The sequence below is a fragment of the Gekko japonicus genome, unplaced genomic scaffold (genome assembly GCF_001447785.1).
Source record: "Gekko japonicus isolate JY-2015 unplaced genomic scaffold, Gekko_japonicus_V1.1 scaffold843, whole genome shotgun sequence".
Taxonomy (NCBI): domain Eukaryota; kingdom Metazoa; phylum Chordata; class Lepidosauria; order Squamata; family Gekkonidae; genus Gekko; species Gekko japonicus.
In genome coordinates this window covers 172,473-197,677 of record NW_015160236.1, presented here as the reverse complement: position 1 = coordinate 197,677, position 25,205 = coordinate 172,473, and the positions used below count along the sequence as shown (strand labels likewise).

Genomic DNA, 25,205 nt, shown 5'->3' with positions numbered 1-25,205 from the left:
CTTTGTACTGGGAAAATGGCACATGAGAGCCCTGCCCACAGCGCCTGGGCCCATTTACAACCTCTTTTAGCCTTTTTAAAACCTAATGATTGATCTCCCCAGTCAGATGCAGTATGGCCATAAAAAGTACACCCAAGAAAACGCCTCAGGATCCTCTACAACATCAAGCGTTATCAAAGCAGACAGATCTGTGGAGAAAGGGTTCCCTGGGTGTAGGAAGTCTGAATTCTGACTCACACTACAAGGTTGTTGTCACATATACTGTGAAATCCAGAATAAAAAACAAAGAGTCATGTGAAACAAGAAGCCAGATGAAAGATGTCATTTTGTAAACTGGTCATCATTCCTGATTGATATGTGTGCATTCTTAAATAAATAGTATAACAGCGCTGGAAAAAAAGCAGGCAATGCACATTATCCATATCTCGTTAAACTGTCCGGGGGAGGGGGACGGGGGGACAAAGGTTACGTATGGTTTGCAGTGTATCACAAATTCCTAAAAGTCTTTCAATGTGTTTTTTTTTAGATAAGACAATTGTTCGTACAGCACAGTAACTTTTATCATGCAAAATGATCTAGAAAGGCATGCCAAAGATTGCACTGATGTCATTGACACTGATGCCACAACCACATGGGAGAACTGCCTCACACAGCTTGCTGTGGGCAGCTAAATCCAGGCAGTTTTGCTTTCAAGTGGCAACCATACCTTAAAAACCTGTAAAGGACAACCTCTAGAAAAATACATTCTAACTGTGAACCCTATCTGTTAGTGAGATAATGTTTGGTAATAACAGGAAAATTTGATAGTACTGTATTCTACTTTTAATATTTCCCAGTTACTTTATTTAGCATGGTTTGATAGAAGGTATATATATATACCTCGTTCACAAATAAAATAAATGGATATAAAATTTGCAGCTAAATTAGTGTGCGAGAGGCAATGGCAAATCTGCATCATTGCAATTAGTAAACCATACAGTTCGGCATGAAATGCGTGCTCCTCAGTCTTGTCCACAGTGTTTGGAAACCTAAGCTGGCCAGAGGGGGGGGGGAGCATAAAGCAGTGGCACCAAGAGGTAAAAGTATGTTCAGCAAGCTGGTTTCTTAACCAGTTAAAACCAAGTAAAGCCCTTAGCAAAGGTTTCTTTTCTAGTTTTGAAATGGCTTTTACAAGGACTTATACCACAGCTGGAATGGTCATATGCGCATGGAGTACTCATTGATTTAATTCAATGAGCATATCAAAAAATGGTGGCTCTAATACAAAGAAACAGATGTAGGCAAATATGTGGTATGTGAAAATGCAGACAAAAATGAAAAGCATCATTGGGGGGGAAAGAGAACAAAATGGATTTAAAATGGATATTAGCCCCTATAAGAAGCACCAGTTTAGATTTTATAGCAGGGTAAAAATAACCGGTTAAATACAGAATCCTAGAGTCTTGCGATTTGCACAGTTATTGTCCTATTTCATCTCTTTTGATATAGGCACAAACCAAACTCCTGGAAAGTAAGAGCTACTCTATTTCTCTGAATGTTTTTGTGCATGTGCTGGGAACATCCAAACATAACATCCCACCACCACTAGCCCTCTAGGTGAAAGGGTCAGCCTTTTTTGAGGATGCAGCAGAGCCACAGCTAAGCACTGGACACTGTGCAGAAGAGTTTTGTATAGTGAAATGCACCTTACAGAAAACTAAGGCCTGGCTATTAATTTTCTTTTGGCCATTGTTGCTTTCATAAATATGAAGGGATTTACTCTTTGCCAGAATGAAACAGACACAGATTGCATTCATGCCACACACTCTCTTCTTGAACAGTATCCAAGAGCAACTAACAGTGCAATCCCAGACAGAGCTACACCCTGTGATGGAAAACCCCTACTAGCCAAGAGCGCCACCTAGATAGTTTGAGATTTTGGACTCCTGGGGCATTTATATTAGAATAATCCATTCATTTCTATTCCACATTGGACCATCCTGACAGAGTTAATCCCTTTTGGACAAAGGACGATCCAGTTTGGTCCAGAACACCCACTAGTCATGAATGCCCAGAGCCATTATCAGATGCTTGATAGAGATGGGACTATATTTTATACCACTCTGATTGGTAACAGTAGCTTGTGACATCAGACTTGGGGCTTTACATGGCATTCACTAAAGCAACTTCATCATTCTTTCTAAGAGAGGCGGCTTATGTCCAATTCTGTAACACACCCTTTAAATTCTGTTGAAGTCAACAGGCTTAAAAGGGTGTAACTCTGTTTAGGATGGCACTGTTAGCCATGTCCAACTGCTTGCAAATGCCCAGTAGTAGATTTCTTGTCTTTTCTTTCTTTCTTTTTCCTTTTGAACTGCTGTCACCCATAGCATAAGGGGCTTTGGAAAGTTTCAGAAGTGATTTGTCATTATGACAGGTTGCTCTTCTAGTCAGCACAGGGAACTGAGCAAGACCTTATCCATGGTTAAAACGAGTATCTTCTACAGTGTTTCAGAAGCCACTTAGGAATTCCATACAGCCAGTTTGAAGAGGTAATAACCATTTCCTCTCATGCCTCTTCCATTATTTAAATCTGTACCCCCACCCACCCACCCCACACTGCAGTTTGCTCCATGTGGAGAAAAGACAGATATAGGCACCTGCCTGTTAAAAACTGTAGAAGATCCTGGTGTCACATCTGTTTCGGCTCTGACTAGTAGGACAACTAACTAGATTTGCAACCCCAGGTTAAAGGTCACAGCAGAACCAAGAAAGCTTCTAAGCAGTAGCCCAGAAAACTGTCCAGGGCATACTTGATGAAACTTGAATAACTTTAAGAAACTCTCTGTACACTGTTGAACAGAGTACCTTTCCACTGAGTATGTGGAAGTGATATTATAGTGCTATTCTTGTTTTATCCCAATTACTGTAGTCCACATAGAATGGAACAATGGATAAGAGATGGCCCCATACACAAGTCCGGATAGATGAATGGGGGACTGAATTAGCCACACTGCCCTTTTGCAGCCTTCTGTAAACTAAGTACCGGTTTCTTACTCTCTAAAAAGACAAATCTACTGGAATTAACAAACTGAAATTGTGCACAGTGAAAGCATGTTGCTTATGCTTAGGCTCTCTCCTTGCTCCTCCCACCTCCCCTCACACATGGTGCTCGATTCAAAACTTCCTAGTTTAATCAAGCTCCAATCCACCATGCAGACATCTCAGCAAACTAGTCTTTCTACTCCCCACAAACTGGGATCCTAGCAGTGGAATCCTATGCAGAATTACTCATCTTATAAACTCAAACCAGAACTGAACCTTTCTCCACCGAATTTGCATTTTTTGATAGGGTTGCCAACTCTGGGAAGGGGAATACCTGGAGATTTGGAGGGGTGGAGCCTGGGGAAGGTGAAGGGAAGGGAGGGACCTCAAGCAGGGTACAATGCCATAGAGTCCACCCTCCAAAGCAGCCTTTTTCGCCAGGGGAACTGATCTTGGTCGTCCGGAGATCAACTATAATTAATAGCGAGAGGTTTCTAGGTACCACATGGAGGTTAGCAACCCTAGATGAGAACAAGAATTCAACTAATTCAAACAGAAGGAATAATGATTACAAAAGAGGAAACATGGTTCCAAATGCTTACAGTTCATAATCAAGGGCAGTTGCAACTTTCCCCACTTGTCAACACAATAGCACCAATAATTGTTGCACAGCACATGGGTTATATGATTAATCCATCCCAGGTGTGCCTGAGATTTGTCAGGGCTGGAGAGGACAGCATCAATATAATAACTTTGCAATGTTATGTAGCTCTGAAGCCCTTAATTTTGAGATGACTGAACAAAGACTCACACCCAGAAGGAAATTCTCTTATGTGAGCCCAACTGGAATGCGTAGTGTGGCTCCTGTGTGGCTTCAGTTCATTCCCATAGGGCACGGGCAAGACAACTCCTTAGAGACTGCAGCCTAAACTCTGTAAAGGTCTGATTTAATCTGTATGCAGAACAGCTCTGTGTGGCCCCAAAGGCCTGGGTCCTACAATTCTGCAGTAAAATTGTCAAATTTTGCAATCCCCAAACCAAATATTTGTAGATAGGAACATGAAATTACATCTACATTTTTCTCTGATGTGGCTGCCACCACCACCCTCTCTCACATACACACATGCATGCACTTTTATGTAGGGAAATATGCTTCTTTTGGGAGGGACTGGGATCCATAGGCAAATGGGAGTAGGACCTATTTCTAAAAACACAAGAATTGGAATCTTTGGGGAAAGACCAGGAGTTGTGTCTATGGAAGCAACTCCTGAAAATGCTTTGGTTTCCTAAATCAAACTATACGTCAAACTATTGAAACTATACATCACTGTACTTTCTGTAATTTCCTTTCTCCAGAGGCTTTTGGAACAACTTTTTCAGACACTGGAAATACATGGAGATCACCCACATTTCTGTCAATATCTGCCATTTCTCAAGAACAATTTTGTTATCCCCTAAACAAAAGTGAACTGAAATGCTTCCACTGAGTCACAATTCACACGCATGTCTAGGACTCAGGTCACACAGTATTTCAAGACCTCCTTTCTGAATGAGACGTCATGTTTCAGAAGTCTCGAGGTTTCTCTAGCAGCTGTATGTTGCAAAAGTTGCTTCAGGGACCTATGGCTGGAGAGTGCCTTTCCAGACCTTTCCTTGCCCTGACCTATCATGCAAGGATAGAGCTGCTGCCGCCACTGCTTGCTCATGCCCTGCCAACAGAAACAAGAAAGTCACTCCTTGCTAGAGTTGCCAGCTCTGGGTTGTAAATTCCTAGATTCCTAGAGATCTGGGGGTGAAGTCTGAGGACAGACCTCACTGGGGTACAATGCCATATAGTGTACCCTTCAAGGCATCTGTTTTTTCTAAGAGAACTGATCTTTGTCAATTGGAGATCCATTGTAATTCCAGCAGATCTTCAGGCCCCACCTGGAGGTTGGCAACCCCACACCTTGCTGTTTTCCTTTCTATCTCTATTCTTGTCTAGTGTTATCCACAGCTGGGAAAGTGAGGAGAAAGGAAAAGAAGCCAGTGTCAGAAATTCTGTGTGTTCCCATTAAACTCTTAAGGACATCCAAGAAGGTATTTATTAAGAGTACAATAAAACAAGTAAACATTTCTTGTGACAGATCAGAATGACAATCAAAAGTCAAGGCCTAAATTAAGTTAATATATTAATTTTCCAGAAACAGGACAGTTGGAACGTTAAGTCCTTAAGAAGAACTGAAAACCCAGATGATGAGTTCTACAGAAAGCACACCAGTGTTGATAATAATTATAGTTCCATTTCAACAGTGTAATTGTCAGTGGTGGATTATTTCTATGACGAAACCCACTATAGTTTGCACTTGGTTTGGGTAGCATGTACTGGACATACCTGTGAAATTCCTACAAATTGCTTCTTGTCAATAATGTCCTGTAATTGGCAAAGTTGTACTGCTGCCAAAATTTTTTTGACAAGTGTAATCCAAATATAGGGGGTTATAACAGAAGCAGGATACAGGGAAGACATCAGGCAACATATGAGGAGGTCTGGGTAATAAAAATATTAAACCAGATTTTGAGTGCCTTTCACAGTCAAGTATGAATTTTGTATTGTATGAATTTGTGGCTTTACGTTTTTGTGACACGCCTAAACCCGCTGCTTAGCCAAAGTGATCTGCTAGCACTATTTATCATATTTGGCAAATCTTGTCTTGTTCCAACAAGTAGTTTTGTAGCAGAAGGTTTGTTGTGAGATGTATTCTAAGAGGAGATTTAAGATTTGCTTTCTTGCTGGCATTTGTAGCGTATTGGGCTTTAAAGCCCAAATGATGCATGGGATGGAGAGAGCTGATAAAAAATAAAACTTTTCCTCTTCCTCCCAAAATACTAGAACTCAAGGGCATCCAATGAAGCTGAGGGGCAATAGATTCAGAACAGTCAAGAGGAAATACTTCTTTACATAACAAGTGATTAAAATATGGAATTCATTGCCGGAGGATGTAGTGATGGCCACAGGAATACACAGCTTCAAAAGGGGATTAGATAGATTTATGGAGGATAAGTCTATCAGTTGCTACCATCCATGGTGACTAAAGGGAACCTCCATGTTCAGAGGCAGTAAACTTCTGAATCCGTGTACCAGGAGGCAACATCAGGGGACAGCCTCAGCCTCTATGCCCCATTGTTCGTCCTCCACAGGAACTGGTTAGCCACTGTGTGAGATGGGATGCTGAACTAGATGGACCACTGGTCTGATCCAGCAGGGTTCTTCTTTAGTTCTTAAGATGATTCTGAAGTGACAGTTTGAAATATCTTCTATGTGGATAATAATCTATAATAAGTTCAATATTTCAGCCGCAAGAGTTGTACAGGCTTCTATTAAATGCTAAACCATGGATGATTATATATTAAATTTGCATAGTCTTTTCCCTTTGGTCTACCATTTTTAAAATTCTCAGTGTACTACCAATGCTCCCTCTAAGTTGTGGAGTCTTGTGAGCAAAAATTCTACTTTGTGAGCTACTGGCATTAAAGGTGTGAGCGAGCAGACTGGCTATTGCATAAATTAGTTTGCTCTGGAGCCGTCCTTCCTGAGCTAAGACAAAAATGCGTAAGCCGGAGGCTAAAAAAACTGCGTGCTAGCTCACACTAACTCAGCTTAGAGGGAACACTGTATGCTACGTAAAAGGACTGATGGTAAATCTTGGGTAAAATTTCAAGTCAGTGACTGACTTCCAACATAGAGTCTGGCACGCATAAGCTCAACGACATCAAGTCTGAGATAGTTAACATTCCTTAGAAATCCCTTGGAAAGTATTTTCTATAGGGCTGCCAACTCCGGGTTGGGAAATTCCTGGAGATCTGAGAGTGATGTCTGGGGAAGGCAGGGTTTGGGGAGGAGAGAGACCTCAATGGAGCATAATGCCATAGAGCCCACCCTCCAAAGCCACCATGTTCTCCAGGGGAATGCATCTCTGTCGTCTGGAGATCAGTTGTAATTCCAGGAGATCTCCGGGCCCCACCTGGCAGTCTGAAAAACCTTTTAACAGATTTCATGATTAAGGAAGCCTTTTTTAAAAAAAAGTATATTTTTTGCTTCTCTAGCCCTATCTATCTTATTGTACTTATCTTTAATAATGGGTCTTGGGAAAATCTTGGAAAAATCACATATACCAGGTATGGGGTGAAACATGTAAATGTTTATTGTGTAACCAAATGATGTGGCCCCTCACGTACGGCACCTCTTTCATTTCACCAATCTATTATTTTGTCAAAAGGGTTCAAATGAGATACAAAACTAAAGTCAGTCCTGGGGGTAAGCAGACGCAACTCCTTTTGAAATTGGCAATGGCGTCTACCGTGACACGGAGAAATGTGACTCACTGAATTTTTGTTTATGTATATATTGGAGGACACTGTGCCTGAAATCCTCAAACTGCACCCTCCAGATTGGCCCCACTGACTTCAGTTGAACTAGCCTGAAACAATCTAAGAACACTGATCTATTACATTAAGAGTCAGGTGAATGTGCCCAAATTAAAAACAGAATGTGCAGTGCTTGGAAAGGATTCACCTTACACTCAGCTAATCATTTTGCACTACATGCACCCAAGGAAAAAATGTTTACCTGGGATGGCCACGGTTAACCTTTTTTCCTTGCTGAGACGGTGCCCATGGAAGAATTCATTCATGGAGGGGGGGCCCCTCAGAAGAAATGATTCTGTGAAGGTGTGATCAGGGGGGGTTCTTAATAAAGGCAGTAGATAGGTCCCTGAAGTCCTGGGATGGCTCTGATCACAAGGGGAAGGTGAGAATAGTCTTGCAGGAGATCCAAGAAAAAATACATACGGAAACAAAAGAGTTTTTACTTTAATTACTGAGCAATGGCCCCATGAATGTCAACATCATACTATTTTTTCCTCTGAAAAAGCAAACCAGTTTGTTGCCATCACCCCTATCATCGCCTCCAACCCCCCAAAAGGAGACATATCTCAGTTAACATTTGTCAATGAGATATGGCAACCCTGCACAAGTTGTGACCTCTGAAGTCAAGCACAGATCACCTGCCACATGTGATAGCCCACCATAGCTTTAATGTAACTAACCTTTACTACCTGCCAAGGATTGTTGTAAGAAGGGTGTTGAACACCTGCCAAGCCATAATACATGGCTGATAGGCTACGTGTGGCAAAGTGAGCCACAAATTGTACCAGCCTGAGTTAATCCCTCTGTTTCCTTCTCCCACAGTCCTGATTTAACAATTTAGCTCTTTAATTATTATTTAGTAGATACACTCAATAAACATCATGTACAATACTTTCATTTAACATTTACACCAAACCAAACAGTACAGAGGCGGCACATGTTTGGCCAAAAAGCCTCCAAGTGGGGAAAATCTTGTTTTGATTCTGTTGCTGGTAGTTATCTCCCAAAGTAGTGAGCATTTTCCCCACAGTCTTCTACCTATTCTCTTCCCTTCCTTTCCCCAGTTGACAGGATGAAACCATATGAGATGCTGCAAAACATTAGCATTTGCTTCTGAACATTTGCTCGTTTTAACACAGAAGTTGAGAAAACACAACAATGGAGCATACACACTCCTATCCATATTGAAAAGAAAGAGGCAAGCTAATCAGCACCATAGTTTATCAGAGAGAGATCAACTGGTTGCGCTGCTTGGACACAGCCCTTTCCCTGCAGAGGGATATTTTTGCCATACATAAAGCAGACACATCCAAAACATAGAGGATATTCTGAAATGCCAACAGGATACGATGTACAACCATATTTAAAAGGAGAATAAAATATTGTGGACAGGTGAGATTAGAAGCACTTTTTGCCATGGTTTTAATTTAGAGAAGCCTCTCCCATCCCCAACCAAAATATATATTGTATTTGCAATTCAGTGGATGACCTTAATTCAAGTCAGGCCACTGCACTGTACTATAAAGATGACTGCATGCATACCTTTTCCTCTGAGTGCCACTGCTGAGCAGTATGTTTGGTTGCTGTGGGCCCTGACTATGCAGGAGGAAAGTGTCTATGGTTGGCACGGTGGCTGATGCCTCCTCACTTACTTTAGGGCTGCCGATCTTGCTCTTTCCAAGTTTGCCTTTGCTCCGCCGGGACTGCTCGTGATCAAACTCTAAATCTTCTAGACGTTGTGTGAGGGCGAGTTTTTGCTGGATAGCCATCCGCAGCAAAGAGTTCAGGGTCTTCTTCTCATCCTCTGCAGCAGCCAATTGCCTCTGCATCTCATCCAGTTGTGTGACATATTCATCACACCTGGAGAAAACAACATTATGGGGATGGTAGGAGAACATTATGAGACGGTAGGAGTTACTGTGAAAATATCAGCCTAGTCCATCCCTTCAAATGAGTGAGTGGATCTCTACCAGAGATCATACCCCTAAGCCAGATACTTTCTTCTTTTACACTGCTTTGCTTCTGAAGATCCCATACGTGAATCAGCACAAACTATTTCCCCCTGCTTTGATCACAGGAATCTCTACTGGGATGGTTTGTTTGTTGACAGAGCAGTCCCCAGCAACAATTCCTGTGATCCCAGCAGGTGGGGAAAGTGATAGGCGAGTAGCTGGTGTTATTACGACCAACCACTGGCCCTATCTTGGTGCATTTGAGTTATTCTGATGCTTTTCCATACAATCCAGTGGAAGAAAAAAGTCCTCAATTTGCCACTGTGAATGGACCATTGGTCATCTCTTCCATGGACCTAATATGAACTCTTCTCAAAAGCATTAGAAAAGAACACCACCTTGGAGAGATAAATTCACAATGTTAAAAATAACTAACCCCTGCATATACGTGTATATATGTTTATAAAAATACTCTTAATAAGGATACACAAAATATATAAAATATAAATTATACTGATAGTCTAAATAATTAGACCCTTTACATGCACTTCCTAATGTTCCAAAGTGGCCTATAGCATAAAGCTTTTATAGATATCTTGAATTTACCTATTATCCTTCATTTTAATCCATCAGAGGATTTTTTGTTAATTTTATAAAGATATTAAATCTGAATTAAAGTTTTTGGTCTTGTAAAATATGCTATTTTACTTTGGCCAGTAGGGGTCCTTCTCGTATAACATATAAATTCTGCATTTTTATTAGTCTTTTTAATTGACAGATGCCCATGAACTCTGAGATAACTACATACCTGATTGGCCATGTTCCATTTCTTTTGCTTGTTAAAATAATGCTTAGCAGTTTACTTGAATCTTTGGCTTATAGCTGTGCATCAGCAAAGCTTCTTATTTAAGAAATAATCTTAATACGTATTTTAGCTAGCAGTTTCTTTTTGCAAATATTCTATACCATAAGCCTTCATTCTCAGCTATAAACAAAATATTAAAAGTTATATTTTAACTTTTAAAAGCACACAGCAAGTCAGAAAGGGGGGGGGGTTCTCTCTTGCAGTACAGTTACTTTTTTGTTCACCCCAATTAATTTTTTTCTACCCTCAAACATTCCTTTCACTGGGCATTTCTTGCCAGCTCGGTTCATTAAGTATATGGCTGTTTCTCTATGCAAGTAAACAGTCCTTTTGCCTTAAAATAATAAGCTGCTAAAAAGGCAGATATATTGCTTATAGATTCCAATAACTCAATTTTATATATTAAAGCATTTTAAACTTAAAGAAGAATTTAGTTTGATTTTTCCTTATTTAAAATTAAATCATTATGAACTTCTGAACCCATTTCTTTGAAGTAAAGAGATTAAACATAAATCTCCACTCTGACAGCTTGTTAGTGTACTATCCTCATTAAAACGTTTACTGATGTTTCCTCAGGGTTGGAACACCTGTTCATTAGGAAATTCCTTTCTCTAACCATTAAATGAGATATAAAACACCTGTTTCTACAATTTTGCTTAGTGTTTAATGGTTTGCCAACTTATTCCTGGAAAATCCCAAAATCCTTTCCCAAAGGGCTCTGAAATGCCAGCAATAATCAATAGATTATCATTTGAACCTCTCAGCTTCCTCTACAATACCTTAACTAACAGATCTACTTATGGACGACATAGTATATCGAGATGAAGGCAACAGGCAATTAAATGTTGGGTTACTGAATGCAAGCAATCTTTCAGTACTGTTAACATTTTGATGTTATGAACCACCTCAATATTTATTTATACCCTGCATCCATATTTAGTTATAGCCTGCTCCTGTAGTCAGAATGTTTTCATCTTGAAAAAGGCTATTGCTCATGAAAATGCATGCTCCCCAGTTAACAAGCAAGGCAATGCCACAGTGTCCATATATGTATATGTAATTCTATGTTGTTCATCTGATTGCCCATACAGCTTTTTTGATGTAAGACGTACCAGAAAATTGCTTCTTCAGTTATCCATCTCTCATTCATGCTGAAACTTTGGCCTCCATGATTTACACTTCATATTTGATAAGTTGGGGTGTGTGGCTTATTTCCTTAGGGCAATTAAGTTAATGTAATAATATAAAGACTTTTTACACATTGAAAATGGACGTGATCCAATCAAGTTTTGAACTAAAATATTTTAAGGGAGCCAAGGGATTATGTCATTGTATTAGTCATCTACTAGAGAGAAACGTATTTAATTACACTGAAAGCAGAGACTGTTTGCTTACAGGAACTTTCATTACAATCCAAACCCAGTGCATAGAAAGTCATATTGTTCTGCACTTAAGTGGACTTTGCCGCTATTGCTTATCAAGAATTCAAAACCCTTTTGTTCAGAACTTTGAAGATACTTAATTAATGGCTAACCTTTTTAAAGACAACAGAGCAGAGATAACACCAGGTCCTACTAGAAACAGTACATGAAATGGGACAGCAGGACTGTGACCACTGCTTCCGACCAGCTAATCTCTACACGTTGATCTGAAGAGCTGAACAGAGCCTATAAACTACAGAGTAGATTCAACCATCCTCCATGGAGACTTCCTCCAGCGTATGTGGCTCATCCTCCAACAGAACAGCTACACAAGCTGGACAAGGTTCCTTAGGCTGAATGAAAGCTTCAGAATGTTCTCAGTGGAATGCTGGCATAGGGTGGGATCCACCACCTCCATAAGTTCATATCAATGTGTGGTGGTCAGTATCAGTGGGTGCAATCCTGTGATTGGCCCAATCCCCCAGAGTTCCAGCATTCACAAGGCATCACAACTACACAGAAACACCCCTCAGAGAAGCCGAAATGATGAACTATGATTGCATTCATTACCTGGTTGCAAACATGGCTCTCAAGGATGAGAAGGTTGCTGCATCTTCTTTCAAAGCTTTTAACTCATTGCGCAATTTTGTCATAGTTTCTGTCACCATGGCCTTCTCGTTCTCATATTTATTCTTCAGATTAGCCAGGGCCACTTCAGCTGTCTGAAACCAAGGCGCAGGCATTATTTATTTGTAAAGGAAAAGGAAACAAAACGACCACCTAAGACTGTCAGCTCTAGGTAAGAAAATACCCAGGTTGCCAGCTCAAGGTTAGAAAATACCTGGAGATTTGGGAAGTGGAGCTTGAGAAGGGCAGGATTTGGTAAGGGGAGGGACTTCAATGTGGTATAATGCCATAGAGTCCACCTTCCAAAGATGCCATTTTCTCCAGGTGAACTGATCTCTGTCATCAGGAGAGCCATTGTAATCCCAGGAGATCTCCAGCCACTACCTGGAGGTTGGCAGCCCTACTAAGACACAAGCAAGGCAATCCAAAGAAGAGTCATACCCTTTTCAGCCCCACTGACCAATGGATTTAGAAGGGTGTGACTCTGCTTAGAAGTGCTTTGTAGGTTTAGTGCTGCAATGAGAGTGTCTATAAATGTCTCATTGCCTAATCCAATGAGCCACTGAGACAGAAAATAAATGGGAAGGATTGTCTGAAAAGACTCCTGCAACAACATCACAACCTGTAGATTGTGCTAGCACTGGAAGCTGATCCAGACTGTTGTGATATCTCAGACCAGAACTAAGCACTAATTATAATTGCATGTATTTAAAAAAGAAAGAACTTCCTCTCTAGGGGAAACTTCAGGGGATGATTTTCCACCGTTTTCAATCCTTTCCCTACCTGATGCTTTTCTGGTGCAAATCCCCAAATCCAGTTTTCACCACCTGTGGGGTTCCAGGTTCCCTTTAGAACATATCTGGAACCCCATACCTGAGGGAAGGCCAGCTTTTGGGGCGGTAGAAAAATAGTGTGAGGAATTGCTACTTCACTGCCCTCTTCCAAAGCTACTTTTCCCTGGAAAAAGCAGCTATTGGGATTAAAATAATGTATTTATATATACTATTTAGATCAATCCTCAGTAGTATGGAACATAGTGACAAAACCCCTTCCTCAGATGCAGTATAGCAGTGGTGTGCAGTCTGGAAGAAAAACAGAAAAACAAAAGGAATGGGGTAGAATGCCTTTTGGGCACCAAAGCTACACTGAGACATTTCCAACAGAAAAGAATTATTGTTTGCCTGATAGTATTAAATTGTGATAATAATTGTACAGCAACTGAGAAGCTTGCATGTGCCACTCAATGCCGCCCATGTACAGAGTCAGAGTGCTAGTTTCAATAGGCCATTTCAGGTAGAGAAACCTCCTCAACTACTTTGGGAGATGGCATTTAATCATGTACAAATGATGCAATTTATTTGAAAAGTTCTTTTTAAAACGAGCATTTAATTAATAGAAATGTAATACAGCATATTGTACTTCCCTATTGTTTGTAGTATTCTCTTATTTATGTAAAATATTTGCATACCACTTTTCCTGTCACTCAAAGTGGTTTGCAAGAAAACAACTTTTAAACAAAACATTAGAATCATAAAAAATTCCTCTCCTTCTACCATTCCTTAATCCTTCTTCAGATCCCATATAATTATCTTAGCAATAGCTCTAAGCGTTGTTTGTCAAATACAGAGATACCACAGTTCAATATTGCATGTACAATGAATATACCAACCAATAGCAAGTAGGGATAGGAGGAGGAGGAGGAGGAAGAGATTGGATTTATACCCCACCCTTCACTACCCAAAGGTGTCTCAGAACGGCTTACAATCCCTTTCCCTCCCCCTCCCCACAACAGACACCATGTGAGGTAGGTGGGGCTGAGAAAGCTCTCTCACGAACTGCCCTTGAGAGAACAGCTCTGGAAGAACTTATGACTGACCCAAGGTCACACCAGCAGCTGCATGTAGAGGAGTGGGGAATCAAACACAGTTCTACCAGGTTAGAGTCCCTGCTCTTAACCACTACGCCAAGAAATAAATTGGTCCTCATCTTGTCTTTTCATCCCACAGCAAGTTCTGTGCATGCTGAGATTAAAGTACCTGAGCATGAAACTGAGCCAACTTTGCAAGCTATTAGAAATGAAGCTGCATGGACTCAGGGGAAGTAGAAACTTATGGGTCTTTTTGCTCACCTACTAAGCACACATTTACAAAGAACTAAATCCCCTAACACTTCCCTAAAAGGAAACTTTGAAATATGAACATTGTGACAATTATGGAAATATTAATTTTATGACTCTGAGAAATCTATAAAACATGACCAAATGCATACACTCTACAAGGAAACAAAAGAAACCGCTACAGAGAAATACCTGATGTTGAAAGGTGGGTATGAGTGTGGGAGAAAGGGTTTTAAAATTACAGTATTGTATCTTATAGGCAGAACTGATCACAGAACCTTCAGTGCGTGATCAAATATTAAGGCATCAGGCACTGGAAAGGAGTGTGCGTGTCCATAATTGGTTCCCTCAAAGAACATGTTAACTGCTTATAGAGTCCCAAAGTTGCTCTTTACTCTCAAAGGTATCTCTGCCCACAGTATGTAAGTGAACAAAGTTGCTCCAAAAGTAAAGCATGCAGCAAAAATAGAATTTGCAACCAGGCAAAAGAACAGGGGAAAATACTCCTTTCTCAGCATAGCGCAGACAGAGTGAATTACTGCAGTGTAGATTCTGGCTTCTTTCTAGCAAAAACTCAATAATGGGTAGTGTACATCCTTTCTTACTTGCAATTCAACATCACCCAAATCTACAGCATTTTAATCCTGAACATATTAATTGGAGAAATATTCATAACAAAAGGGGAAATAATGCATTAATATAAATTACTAAAAAAATCTTTACAAAGTGAATTGAAAGAAGGTATTAAACCTCAATATAATAGTGTCAACTGACCCCCTTCATGTCAGTGTGGCTTGCCTTGGAAACAATATAAGATGAAGTACAGGCAAGAAAAGTCCTGACCTGGATAGCCCAGGCTAGCCCAATCTCATCAGATCTAAGAAGCCAAGCAAGGTTGGTCCTGGCTACTATTTGGATGGGACACCTGCAAGGAACATCAGGGGTATGATGTAGACGCAGGCAATGGCAAACCACCTCTTGCCTTGAAAACCCTATGAGGTCACCATAAGTCAGCTGTGAATTGATGGCACTTTCCACTGCCACAGGCAAGAGCAGCATGCTTTAGTAACAGCAATTAAATACACTGAATCTCATGAGGGCATTTTAAAACAAAACAGCTCCTGCATTCCCTCTAGCTCCTGTGCTGGGTCATAAGCCTAAACTAATATCTGTGACAGGGTGGGACAGTTAAAGCTTATAAAACAAAGAAGAAATACATGCTACTGAAGGGCAGCTCAGTCACTGAGGGGAACTAAAAATATTTTTGGCAGGAAGATCTGTCTGCGAGCGGGGAAGCATTCGGGGTCTGTCATAGAGGGCAACCAAGACGATTAGTGGGTTGGAGCATCTTTCCCATGAGGAAATAATGGAGAGTCTGGCCTTCTAAGTCTAGGGAAAAAATGTATGTGGTGGAAAAAGTGGGTAAAGGAAGCTTTGTATCCTCTGCCATAATGCTAGAACTTGGGGCATCTAATGAAATTGTTGGGAAATAGGTTCAAGACAGACAAAAGGAAATACTTCTTTACTCAACAAGTAATGAAACTGGAATTCACCACCAGCGTAAGCAGTGATGTTCACATGCCCAGATAGTTTTAAAAGACATATTCATGGAGGAGAAATTTGTCAATGGCTATTAGCCATGGGGCCTGAAGGGATTCCAGCTACAGAGGCACAAAACCTCTGAATATCAGTGCCAGGAGGCAGTAGCAAGGAAGGGCCTTGACCTCTGTACCCTGTTTGTTTTGCTCTCCAGGGCAACTGAGTTGGCTGCTGTGTGAAATAATATGCAAGACTAGATGGACCACTGGTCTGATCCAGCAGGCTCCTCTTATGTTTTCTACATGCAGGGAACTTTTCCCATGGGGCAGCATTCAAACATGCAGCCCTCCACCTAAAATAGTATCATTCAGGTACCACCTGATTCTGATGACTATATAAATTGGCCCTAAAATATGTGCTGCTAGATAAATGATGTTTAAAATGAAATATAAAAATACTGCAATGTTGCAAACTATGTCTGTAATCCTAGACAGCACATTTATTTATTTGGAATATTTCTACCCTCCCTCTCCAGCATATTAAGGGAGAGGGAGCACATACTTATGCAGAGGCATTTTGTACACTTTTACTGCAGGCAATTACCCAGCAAAACTCACAAGCTAGTTTTAAATGGAAAATCAGTTTTCTGTCCCTTGCACAAAGCTGTGTAAGATCAGAGGCTAGGACTATAAATTTGCCCTTTGGAGGATACATGCAGAAAGTAAAGGTTTCAATCCACTTAAATCCAAGGTTACGAATAGGACTATCATTTTTGATAAACAATGGCTCTGAGCGCACTAGTACTCATAAGCCTCTGTGATCTACAATGACTAAGAGCAGAGCCACCATCTATATAATTTGTATTACACACCATACAATTATGAACATACAGCAACACTGTAAATTTGCTATGTATATTTGCTATATAACAGCATAAATTCTTGAAGTCAATGTAAATAATTCATATGTTCTTGGAATAATGCAGGCAGTTAAACAAAGAGAAATAAGCATGAAAACAGATGAGAAGAAGTAATATTGTTTTAATATTTATATCACAGAACCAGTGATTTTCACAAAAAGATAACAGCAAACTGTGTGCAAAGAATTTTGCTGTCCTGTTTCTTTCAAATAGACCAAAGAGAGAATCACAGATATGCAACACCCAAAACCAATATGATTACCTACCCTGCCCTTCACTTGGAGTCTCAGAGCGGCTTACAAACTCCTTTCCCTTCCCCTCCCCACAACAGACACCCTGTGAGGTGGGTGGGGCTGAGAGAACTCTGACATAAACTGCTCTTTTTCAAGGTCAGCTGTGCCAGAGCTTGTGACTGACCCAAGGTCACATCAGCAGGTGCAAGTGGAGGAGTGGGGAATCAAACCTGGTTCTCCAAGATTAGAGTCCGCACACTTTTATAATTTATAACTGTGTGGTCCTTATTATGTCTTAAGTTACTATCTTTTTAAACATTACTAAATATACAAATATATTAAGTGCAACAAATCATACAAAATACATCATTAAACATCAATAATATTCAAAAAACAAAGTGCTGTAACGCTTATGAAAAAGGACTCTGGATCTTGTTGTCATGAGTAGTAAGAAGCTTGTCTGTGAAAGTTCATATAGCAGAGTCCATGCTGCTGTAAAGATAAAGACTTGCACCCTTTACCACTTGATATCCAGCTGTTGTAAAAAAATGGTCCAACAAGGTTTCCAAAGAGATCATAAACCTTGGCTTTTGTAAGCAGAAAGCTTAATGCCAGAAAATCAGTTCCGTATGCTAAATCCCACCATTGACCCTGTTTCAAAGTGACTTCTTCAATAGGGTTGCCAAGTCCGACTTGGGAAATATTTGGGGACTTGTGATGTCATCCTGTGATTTCACTTCCAGGTCCACCCCCTACATCCAGAAGGTTCCTGTGATTCCATGGTAGGAGCTTGTGCTTCTAATACAGTGGTTGCTCTCAACTCATTCTCCACCCAAGCCACACACACTGGTACCATTTAGGGTTGCCAGTTGAGGCTGACAAGCAGGTGGGGAACTTTCCAAGAGCCTCCAGGAGAGGGGAGGGAAGAGGCACGATTGAACTCCAAAGGGATTTCTGGTTGTCACTTTTAAAGGGACCGTGTTCCTATTAAATGCCTTCTCTCCATTGGAAATAATGGAAGATGGGGGTACCTTCTTTTGGGGCTCATAGAATTGGACACTTAGGTCCAATCTTTTTGAAATAGCCCCCCGAACCCCAGATACCCACAGATCGATTCTCCATTATACCCTTTGGGGACTGGTCTCCATAGGGTATAATGGAGCACCCAGTGGACATTCCCCCTCCCTACTTTCTGATAACTCTGAAGGGGGGGAGTGCCTCCAAACCAGGGGATCCCCTGCCCCCATCTGGGATTGGCAACCCTATTCTTCAAGGATGGATCTACTTCAACTATCAACACTCTTAGAAACGTCATCAACCTGTAAATAACTCTGGTTATGTCAGCAACATACTCACAGCTATCAGTTTTATCTTTACAGCAGTGATGACAAGATCCAGAGTCCTTTTTCATGAGCATTATGGCACTTTGCTTTTTGAATATTATTGATGTTTAGTTACGTATTTTGTATGATTTGTCGCACTTACTATATTTGTATATTTAGTAATATTTTAAAATATAGTAACTTAGGAGGCCATAATAAAGACCACACAGATAGTTATACATTATAGAAACTGAAATTATTGATAATATTGACAATATTTATTGATAATAATTTTGCATAAATAATAAAAGGCATTTTTAATAGTTTATTCTAAGTTAAGTTTCATGGTAATCATATTGGTTTTGGGTCCTATTTATTTCAGCAGTGGGCAGCTTTCCAAGGAAGTTCCTTCTGGTAGCCAGTAGGTAGCATCCACGCATTCTATATCCATTATGAGGTTTTATTATGCCAGCATCGATAGTGCATACCAAGACTGTCTTTTTTGCCTGAACCATAAAACTTGTAGACCAGGACACAGATCCAGTTCTATTTACTTAAAAGACTACCTTTCCAGATTTTTTAAAATGTAAATCAGACTTTAATATTGGAGATGAACCCCCAAGAATGGAGATGGAAATACTTCAATGGATGTCCAGAGTCAGTAGTTCCAAAATCATGAGCATGGGATCAAAATAGACAAAATGTGGAGAGTTCAATGTTTGGAGCTCTGCAGCATTTGTCTTTGTTAATGGCTACCATGCTGGAGGCTGATTTCCCCCCCAAAATGTAAAGCAGGGCACCCTCACACTTTGGGAACTTCTACATGACGTTGGGTTCATGTGGAGCATGACTCATAGGGTTCTCAAGGCTTCTGTGTTTAAACCAGATCAAACAAAAGAGAAAGACAGAGAAACATTTTACTGGGAGTATAGACTGGTAGAATGGCCAGCCACAACCTGGAGACTGGAAACCTTCCATAAACATGTTACATAAATTAACACAATCCTTAAAATTGTTCATCAAAACATACCAATCACAGGTTTAACTGCAAATACATAATTAATAGACAGTTACCTGTTTGTTGGCTTTCAGCACAGCCCTGAGAGTTGCTATCTGCTCTCGTTTTGTACTCAACAGGGACTTGAGTTTCAGTATTTCTTCCATTAAACCTTCCTTGTCCTTATCGATCATGGGTGCCAGTTCACGGGCTGCTGCACGCTGCCGGGATAACTGCAGCGACCGGTCCACAGCCTTCTGCAAGTGCTTGATTTGGTCCCTTATTATGGCATTCAGGTTGTAAATATTCATTGGCTCTTTGCGAATGTCACTGGTGTCAGAAACCGGGGAGGAAGGAGGGGCTGTGATGACAGGAGAAATTGTGGGTGTCTTTGTTGGACTTTGCTCTTTGTTGGCTTCTAGGCTCTCTTTTGATATCTGTTCAGTGGGTGTCCTGGCTTCTGCTGGGGATGCCATTCCTCTCCTGGCAAGCCGTGGAGACAGAAGCCCTCTTGGATCATCGGGTCCCTTTAGGCTCCCACTCCTAGTGACTCTACTTTGCCTGTAATAATCCAGCATAACCCTATTAGGAGTTTCATTGTTACACAGACATACATGGTGATAGAGCTGAGCCAGCTCCTCACTAAAAGTCACCAGCTCATCCTGGGCTGTGTTGAGAGTATTATGGTTCTCGTTCGCCACCCCTGTAATCCTTTGCAACTCCTTTTCCATCAGCATCATTTTCTCATGGCTTTCCTTAGTTGACTTTTCCAGGTTTGTCACCTGTTCATCATATATCTGGATCCTGCCCTCATATTTTGCCTTTTCTTCAGTGTAGTTTTCAACACATTTGTTGTATTTCTCCTTTAAGGCCTTTATTTCAGCTTTCAGGTCAATCACCTCTGTAACAGCTACTTTGTACTTGCACTCTAGAATCTCTAAGCCGTTGATGTCCACTTCATAATCGTGTGTCTCTTCGCCAGAGTCTCGACCTTTCTCAAAGTCTACCTCCTTCAACTCTTTATTGCTTTGCAGACCCCGCATAGCATTGACGTGCTCAGTGAGCCTGTGGACCCGTTCATGCTGTTCGGTGAGTGCCCCCTTTGTGTGTTCCAGCTGGGTTTGGGACTCCTGAAGATTAGCCAGGAGAATAGCTTTCTCACGTTCCACCTGCAATAATCCAAGGAAGAGATACAAGACTTTCATTATCATGGTTTCTAAATTCCAGGAATCCTGAAAAACTTGAGTACCATCTGGCTCCACAGAAACTACACTGTTTCCAACATTTTGCAAAAGGTTCAGCACTTCTGTTTAATATTGTTATTTTAAATCAGTTAATGTATTACTGGGAGCTATATAATTTAACACATAAAAAATAAAAACAAAAACCACATTTTACATTATAAAAACACGAAGAATTTGTTACCAAGTATTATCAACACTGTTGGCCTAGATCTTGGCCTAGATATATTTTAATGCAAGATTTTGGGGGGATGTCATTTGCTCAGCTGTGTAAAAGAAAGTAAAACTAATGAAACATATCATGCATGAATGATACAACTTGTTTGATGGAAGGTAACGAAATCAATCCTAATTAGTTTTCTAGGTGGTGGCTTTTATCATTTCAAAACCCCAGATACATAAAAGATGTTAATGTATGCAGAATTTGAGATAGAGATATAATTAGGAGCAATATTTCTTGCCCTGGGTTATCATTTTTTTAATTCGACATTTGTATAGCTTTAGTCATGCTTAGTACTGACAAATCATTAGTGAGAAACAGTAATCTGTATACTGATAAAGTTTAGACTAAGGTGATTTTATGTAAAAACCCCTCAAATTGTGTGCAAAAAGCAAACTTTGTATCAATATATGGAGTGACAAACATTTCACAGAGAACTTTAAACTGCTGTAAGCGATAGGAAAAATGCACATTCACAGGAAGGACAGAGAGACTGTGCATGTCTTAAAGTTGTTTGTCACATTATATAAAAAGTTACTGCTGATGCCAAGGTCCCCTTTACTTCAATAAAATCCTGTGTGTTTCTGGAATATCACTGGCTGTGTTCATCATTGGGCGCCGGCACACCAAGCAACAGGCCCTATTTGGCTAACAACCACACTTTTAACATAGGAAAACACAGCTTTTCTTAATAATTCCTAAGTTTCTTAATAGGGGGTTGGACTAGATGACCCTGGACATCCCTTCCAACTCTATGATTCTATGTAAGCAGCTGTTTTTGAGACTCCCTCAGAGAGCCAGTGGGGTGTAGTGGTTAAGAGTGTTGGGTTAGTATGTGGAAGACCCAGATCTGAATTCCTACTCATGCCATGGAAGCTTGCTGGGTGACCATCAACCAGTCATAGTCTAACCTACCACACAGGGTTGTTGTGAAGATAAAATGGAGAGGAGAATGATGTAGGCCACTTTGGGTTCCCATGGGGGAGAAAGGCAGGGTATAAATTACTTAAATATCGTTTCTGGGACTTTCCATACATTCTGTGCTTTTGAGGCTGTACATGCTGGTTCAGCCTCTGCTTGTTCTTAACCTACAATTCTTCAGCCTTTCTCATAATGCCTGATAGATCAATTAGCTTGTCTTTCTAATTTGCACAGTGAAGGGAGAATTCTGGGGAATCACGCTCTCTGGGCTCCCCCTTAGAGCTCGATTCTTTTATGTTCTTGGTATTGCCCATTACCAAGGCACTCACACAACGCTAGATTCCCTTAAAATAACAAGGCTAAATTCCTTAAACAAAGTTTCTGCACTTTGGAGCAGCTGGCACCAGAACCGCACTTTGGACCAGCACACCGCATATGTCCCCTCGAAGGGGAGAGTCCTGTGAATGTGGGGGTATATGATATGTGGTGGTCCAGACCTTATTTTGGGGTTCAGAGCTTTCTAACTCACTCTCTCTAGTGTTTCTGAATGACTACACGAATAAGTAACGAATAAGGAATGAATAAGGAAGTGTGAATAAGGAACCAACTTCAGCCTCCTCAAGCAAAAGAACATTTCCTCCCTAAAAATGAGAATTCTTGGGCTGAAAGTGAAACCCCAGGAGCACGAACTCTCTCTGAGATTCTAAGATTCAGCCCCAACCCTTGCTGAACACCCTCATTTATACACAAAAGATCAATTATTTCAAAAGTGGATTGCCCTTGTAAATTATGTCTATCAAATGTTCTCTTTGATACAGGCTGGGTCTTCTATGTAAAGGATGTTCCCTTGCATTCCAAAGTTTACAGTGTTACAACATTTCACACACAAAACAACATAGAATTACACTTAAGGATTTACATTTCAGAAACAAAGCTTATTTTCTTTTCTCTATGTGCTTGATGTTCTTTGTTAGAGCTGCGTGAGATAAACCTAGCTGTTATCGCATCTCAGGAACTGGGAGTGAAAACAATTTCCATTCACTAGTGTTGTCTTTTGAAGTAAATTAGGCCTCACAGGCCAAATGCTTGACCTCTTTTAAGTGTAAATTACCTGAATTGTCTCCTATCTGACACCTTTGAACATATGGTCAGCCAGGCTCTCATGGGAAAGAATGCTGGCTGTCTCTGTCTACATGACCATGGCAAAATACTTTCTGTGAATTTGGTTCTACTGTGATTTCAAATGCTGTGTATTAAGGATACAATTTTCTGGCCCAAATAGGAAAATTCTCACAACACACAGGGTCCAAATGCTATACCTTAAGTAGTTAACAGTATAGCCTGGGCCTTATTTCATTTGTCTGCTCACCATGGCAGTGGAAGCCCTGCCTTTAAACAAGCATAACTAAATGAGGTAGAGGACAATATGCAGAAGAGCCAAGGTCTGGCTCACTTCACTTCTTTGGAGAAATATCCCATAGATGGATGCAATGATTGCATTGTACTGGGTATTTTGTTATTTAAATTCAGTCCTCTTGTACATGAATTCAAAATATAAATTGTACATCAATTCTGTGTATGATGAAGTAGTCAAGAGTGTCAAATTATGATCTGGGAGAGTCAGGTTCAAATCCCTACTCTGCCATGGAAGCTTGCTGGGCAACCTTGGCCTAGTCACACCCTCTCAGCCTAACTGATTGTGATGGCAGAGTGCTGCCTCAGGTTTTCCCCCCTCAGTCACACCCCCAGTAGCAGTGACCAAGCAGTTTGGGCTTTGGTGTTTCTGAGTGGTCAATAAGGCTAAATATGAAAGTAACAGTGCTGGAAAATGTACTGCAGTCGATGGGACATGGGGGGGGCGGAGAGGTAGCACAAGTGTCTGAGAAAAATTTTACACCTCATTCCCCCCCTTTCCTGGAGTGATTCATACAAATGTCTTCCAATAAGACAATAATAACTTTATTGTCTTGTCTTTAGAAGACCTAATCAAGAGTGGTTGGGTAGGCAAATCAAGGGGTGTACCAAATAACAATTTGGAGAATAAAATTAATAAATGAATGTGTTTGTATCATTAACTGCAAACTTTAGTGCTATTTCTTTAATTCTATGGAATGGAAGGTAATTTGTAGGGAGGAGAGATATAGTGTGTAAACTAGTGACTTTCAATCTGAACAAGGAAGTGGATATGGCTGTCACATTATTAAGGATACCTTCACTACCTGAAGCACCATCAAGCACTGGCATGTTACATGTTTATGAAGTTTGCAGAAGTCCAGTGTCAGTGGCCAGAGGGGTCTAAGCAAGTTTGGAAGTTCACAAGGGAAATGGATTTGGAATGGAGAAATGCCAGGCGCTCCTTCCACCACCACCCCACTCCAAATCCCTTTTCCAAAACTCATTTTCCTTAGGAAAAGGATTAATCAGTGGGCTTTTACTATAAGAATGTGTTTAGAATACGTCACTGGACTCCAAGTCCAGTATATTGTATGAAACTTCCTGTTATAATATTCAAAATCAGGCTCTTACCTGCATGAGTTGCTGCTTCAGTTTCTGCATTTCAGAGATATTGAGTTCACTGAAGAGATCAGAGACTGGATGCAGAGATTCTCCTTTCCTAACTGTGGGAGTCCGAAAATCACCGTTCAGTTTCACATGGGGTCCATGAATGTGTCCATTCATTTTGTCATCATTGTTAGGTTCATTCCCATCCTCTCCAAACTTTAATCCATCTACTGAGATATTAATATGGTTATTATACATGCTATCATTGAGATTGATATACTGGGAAAGCTCCTTCCTCAGATTGTTCTTTTGCTCCCTTTCATTCTTTAATGTCTCCAGGGCTTCCTCTAGCTGATGTTCAGCAATCTCCTTTAACCGAATGGCATCTTCTAGCTGGCTATTAAGCAACACGGTCTCCTCTTCAAATCGCTTTATCTCGTGTTTCAGCCCTTCGTATTCAACCTGAATTAGATAAGACAAAGAACATTCAACATACTAAAATTTGGATTTACAAACAACCTGCCAATTGCTGCATCTGCTGCACTAAAGGACCAAAGCAGGGGGTTATGCATGCATAGAATTACCAGGTGGGGGGAAAAAAATGACTGTATAGACTAATTGCACAAATTGATCCCTAAAAAAGACTAAATCCATGTTTATTTTGTCCTTCTTTATCCCCCCTAATACATGATGTGTAGCAATAACTGAATAGGTTTATACATTTTTTCTGGAATAAAGTCGTCATATGTCACAAAGCTAACTTGTAAACAAAAATGTACTCATCCCGGAGAATATAGTTTAAAAGGCAGAATGCATACTATTGGTAGTTTTGCCTGTTTATACATGTCTATTAGACCAAGAGCAAGAGATGTAATCTTTATTATTTTAAAACAAAGAAA

The 25,205-nt window shown here is 40.5% G+C and overlaps 1 protein-coding gene across 1 annotated transcript in view; it reads right to left on the bottom strand.

The window, feature by feature from the left end:
* BICD1 (bicaudal D homolog 1 (Drosophila)) overlaps positions 1–25,205 on the bottom strand; it is a 142,361-nt gene that overhangs the window by 20,342 nt on the left and 96,814 nt on the right. Inside the window, exons 5-9 of the mRNA XM_015412921.1 lie at positions 24,331–24,768; positions 19,500–20,591; positions 12,240–12,391; positions 8,974–9,291; positions 7,634–7,824 (exon numbers count right to left, since the gene is read on the bottom strand). Of these exons, the coding sequence (XP_015268407.1) occupies positions 7,634–7,824; positions 8,974–9,291; positions 12,240–12,391; positions 19,500–20,591; positions 24,331–24,768 (2,191 nt within the window). The remainder of the gene's footprint in view (positions 1–7,633; positions 7,825–8,973; positions 9,292–12,239; positions 12,392–19,499; positions 20,592–24,330; positions 24,769–25,205) is intronic.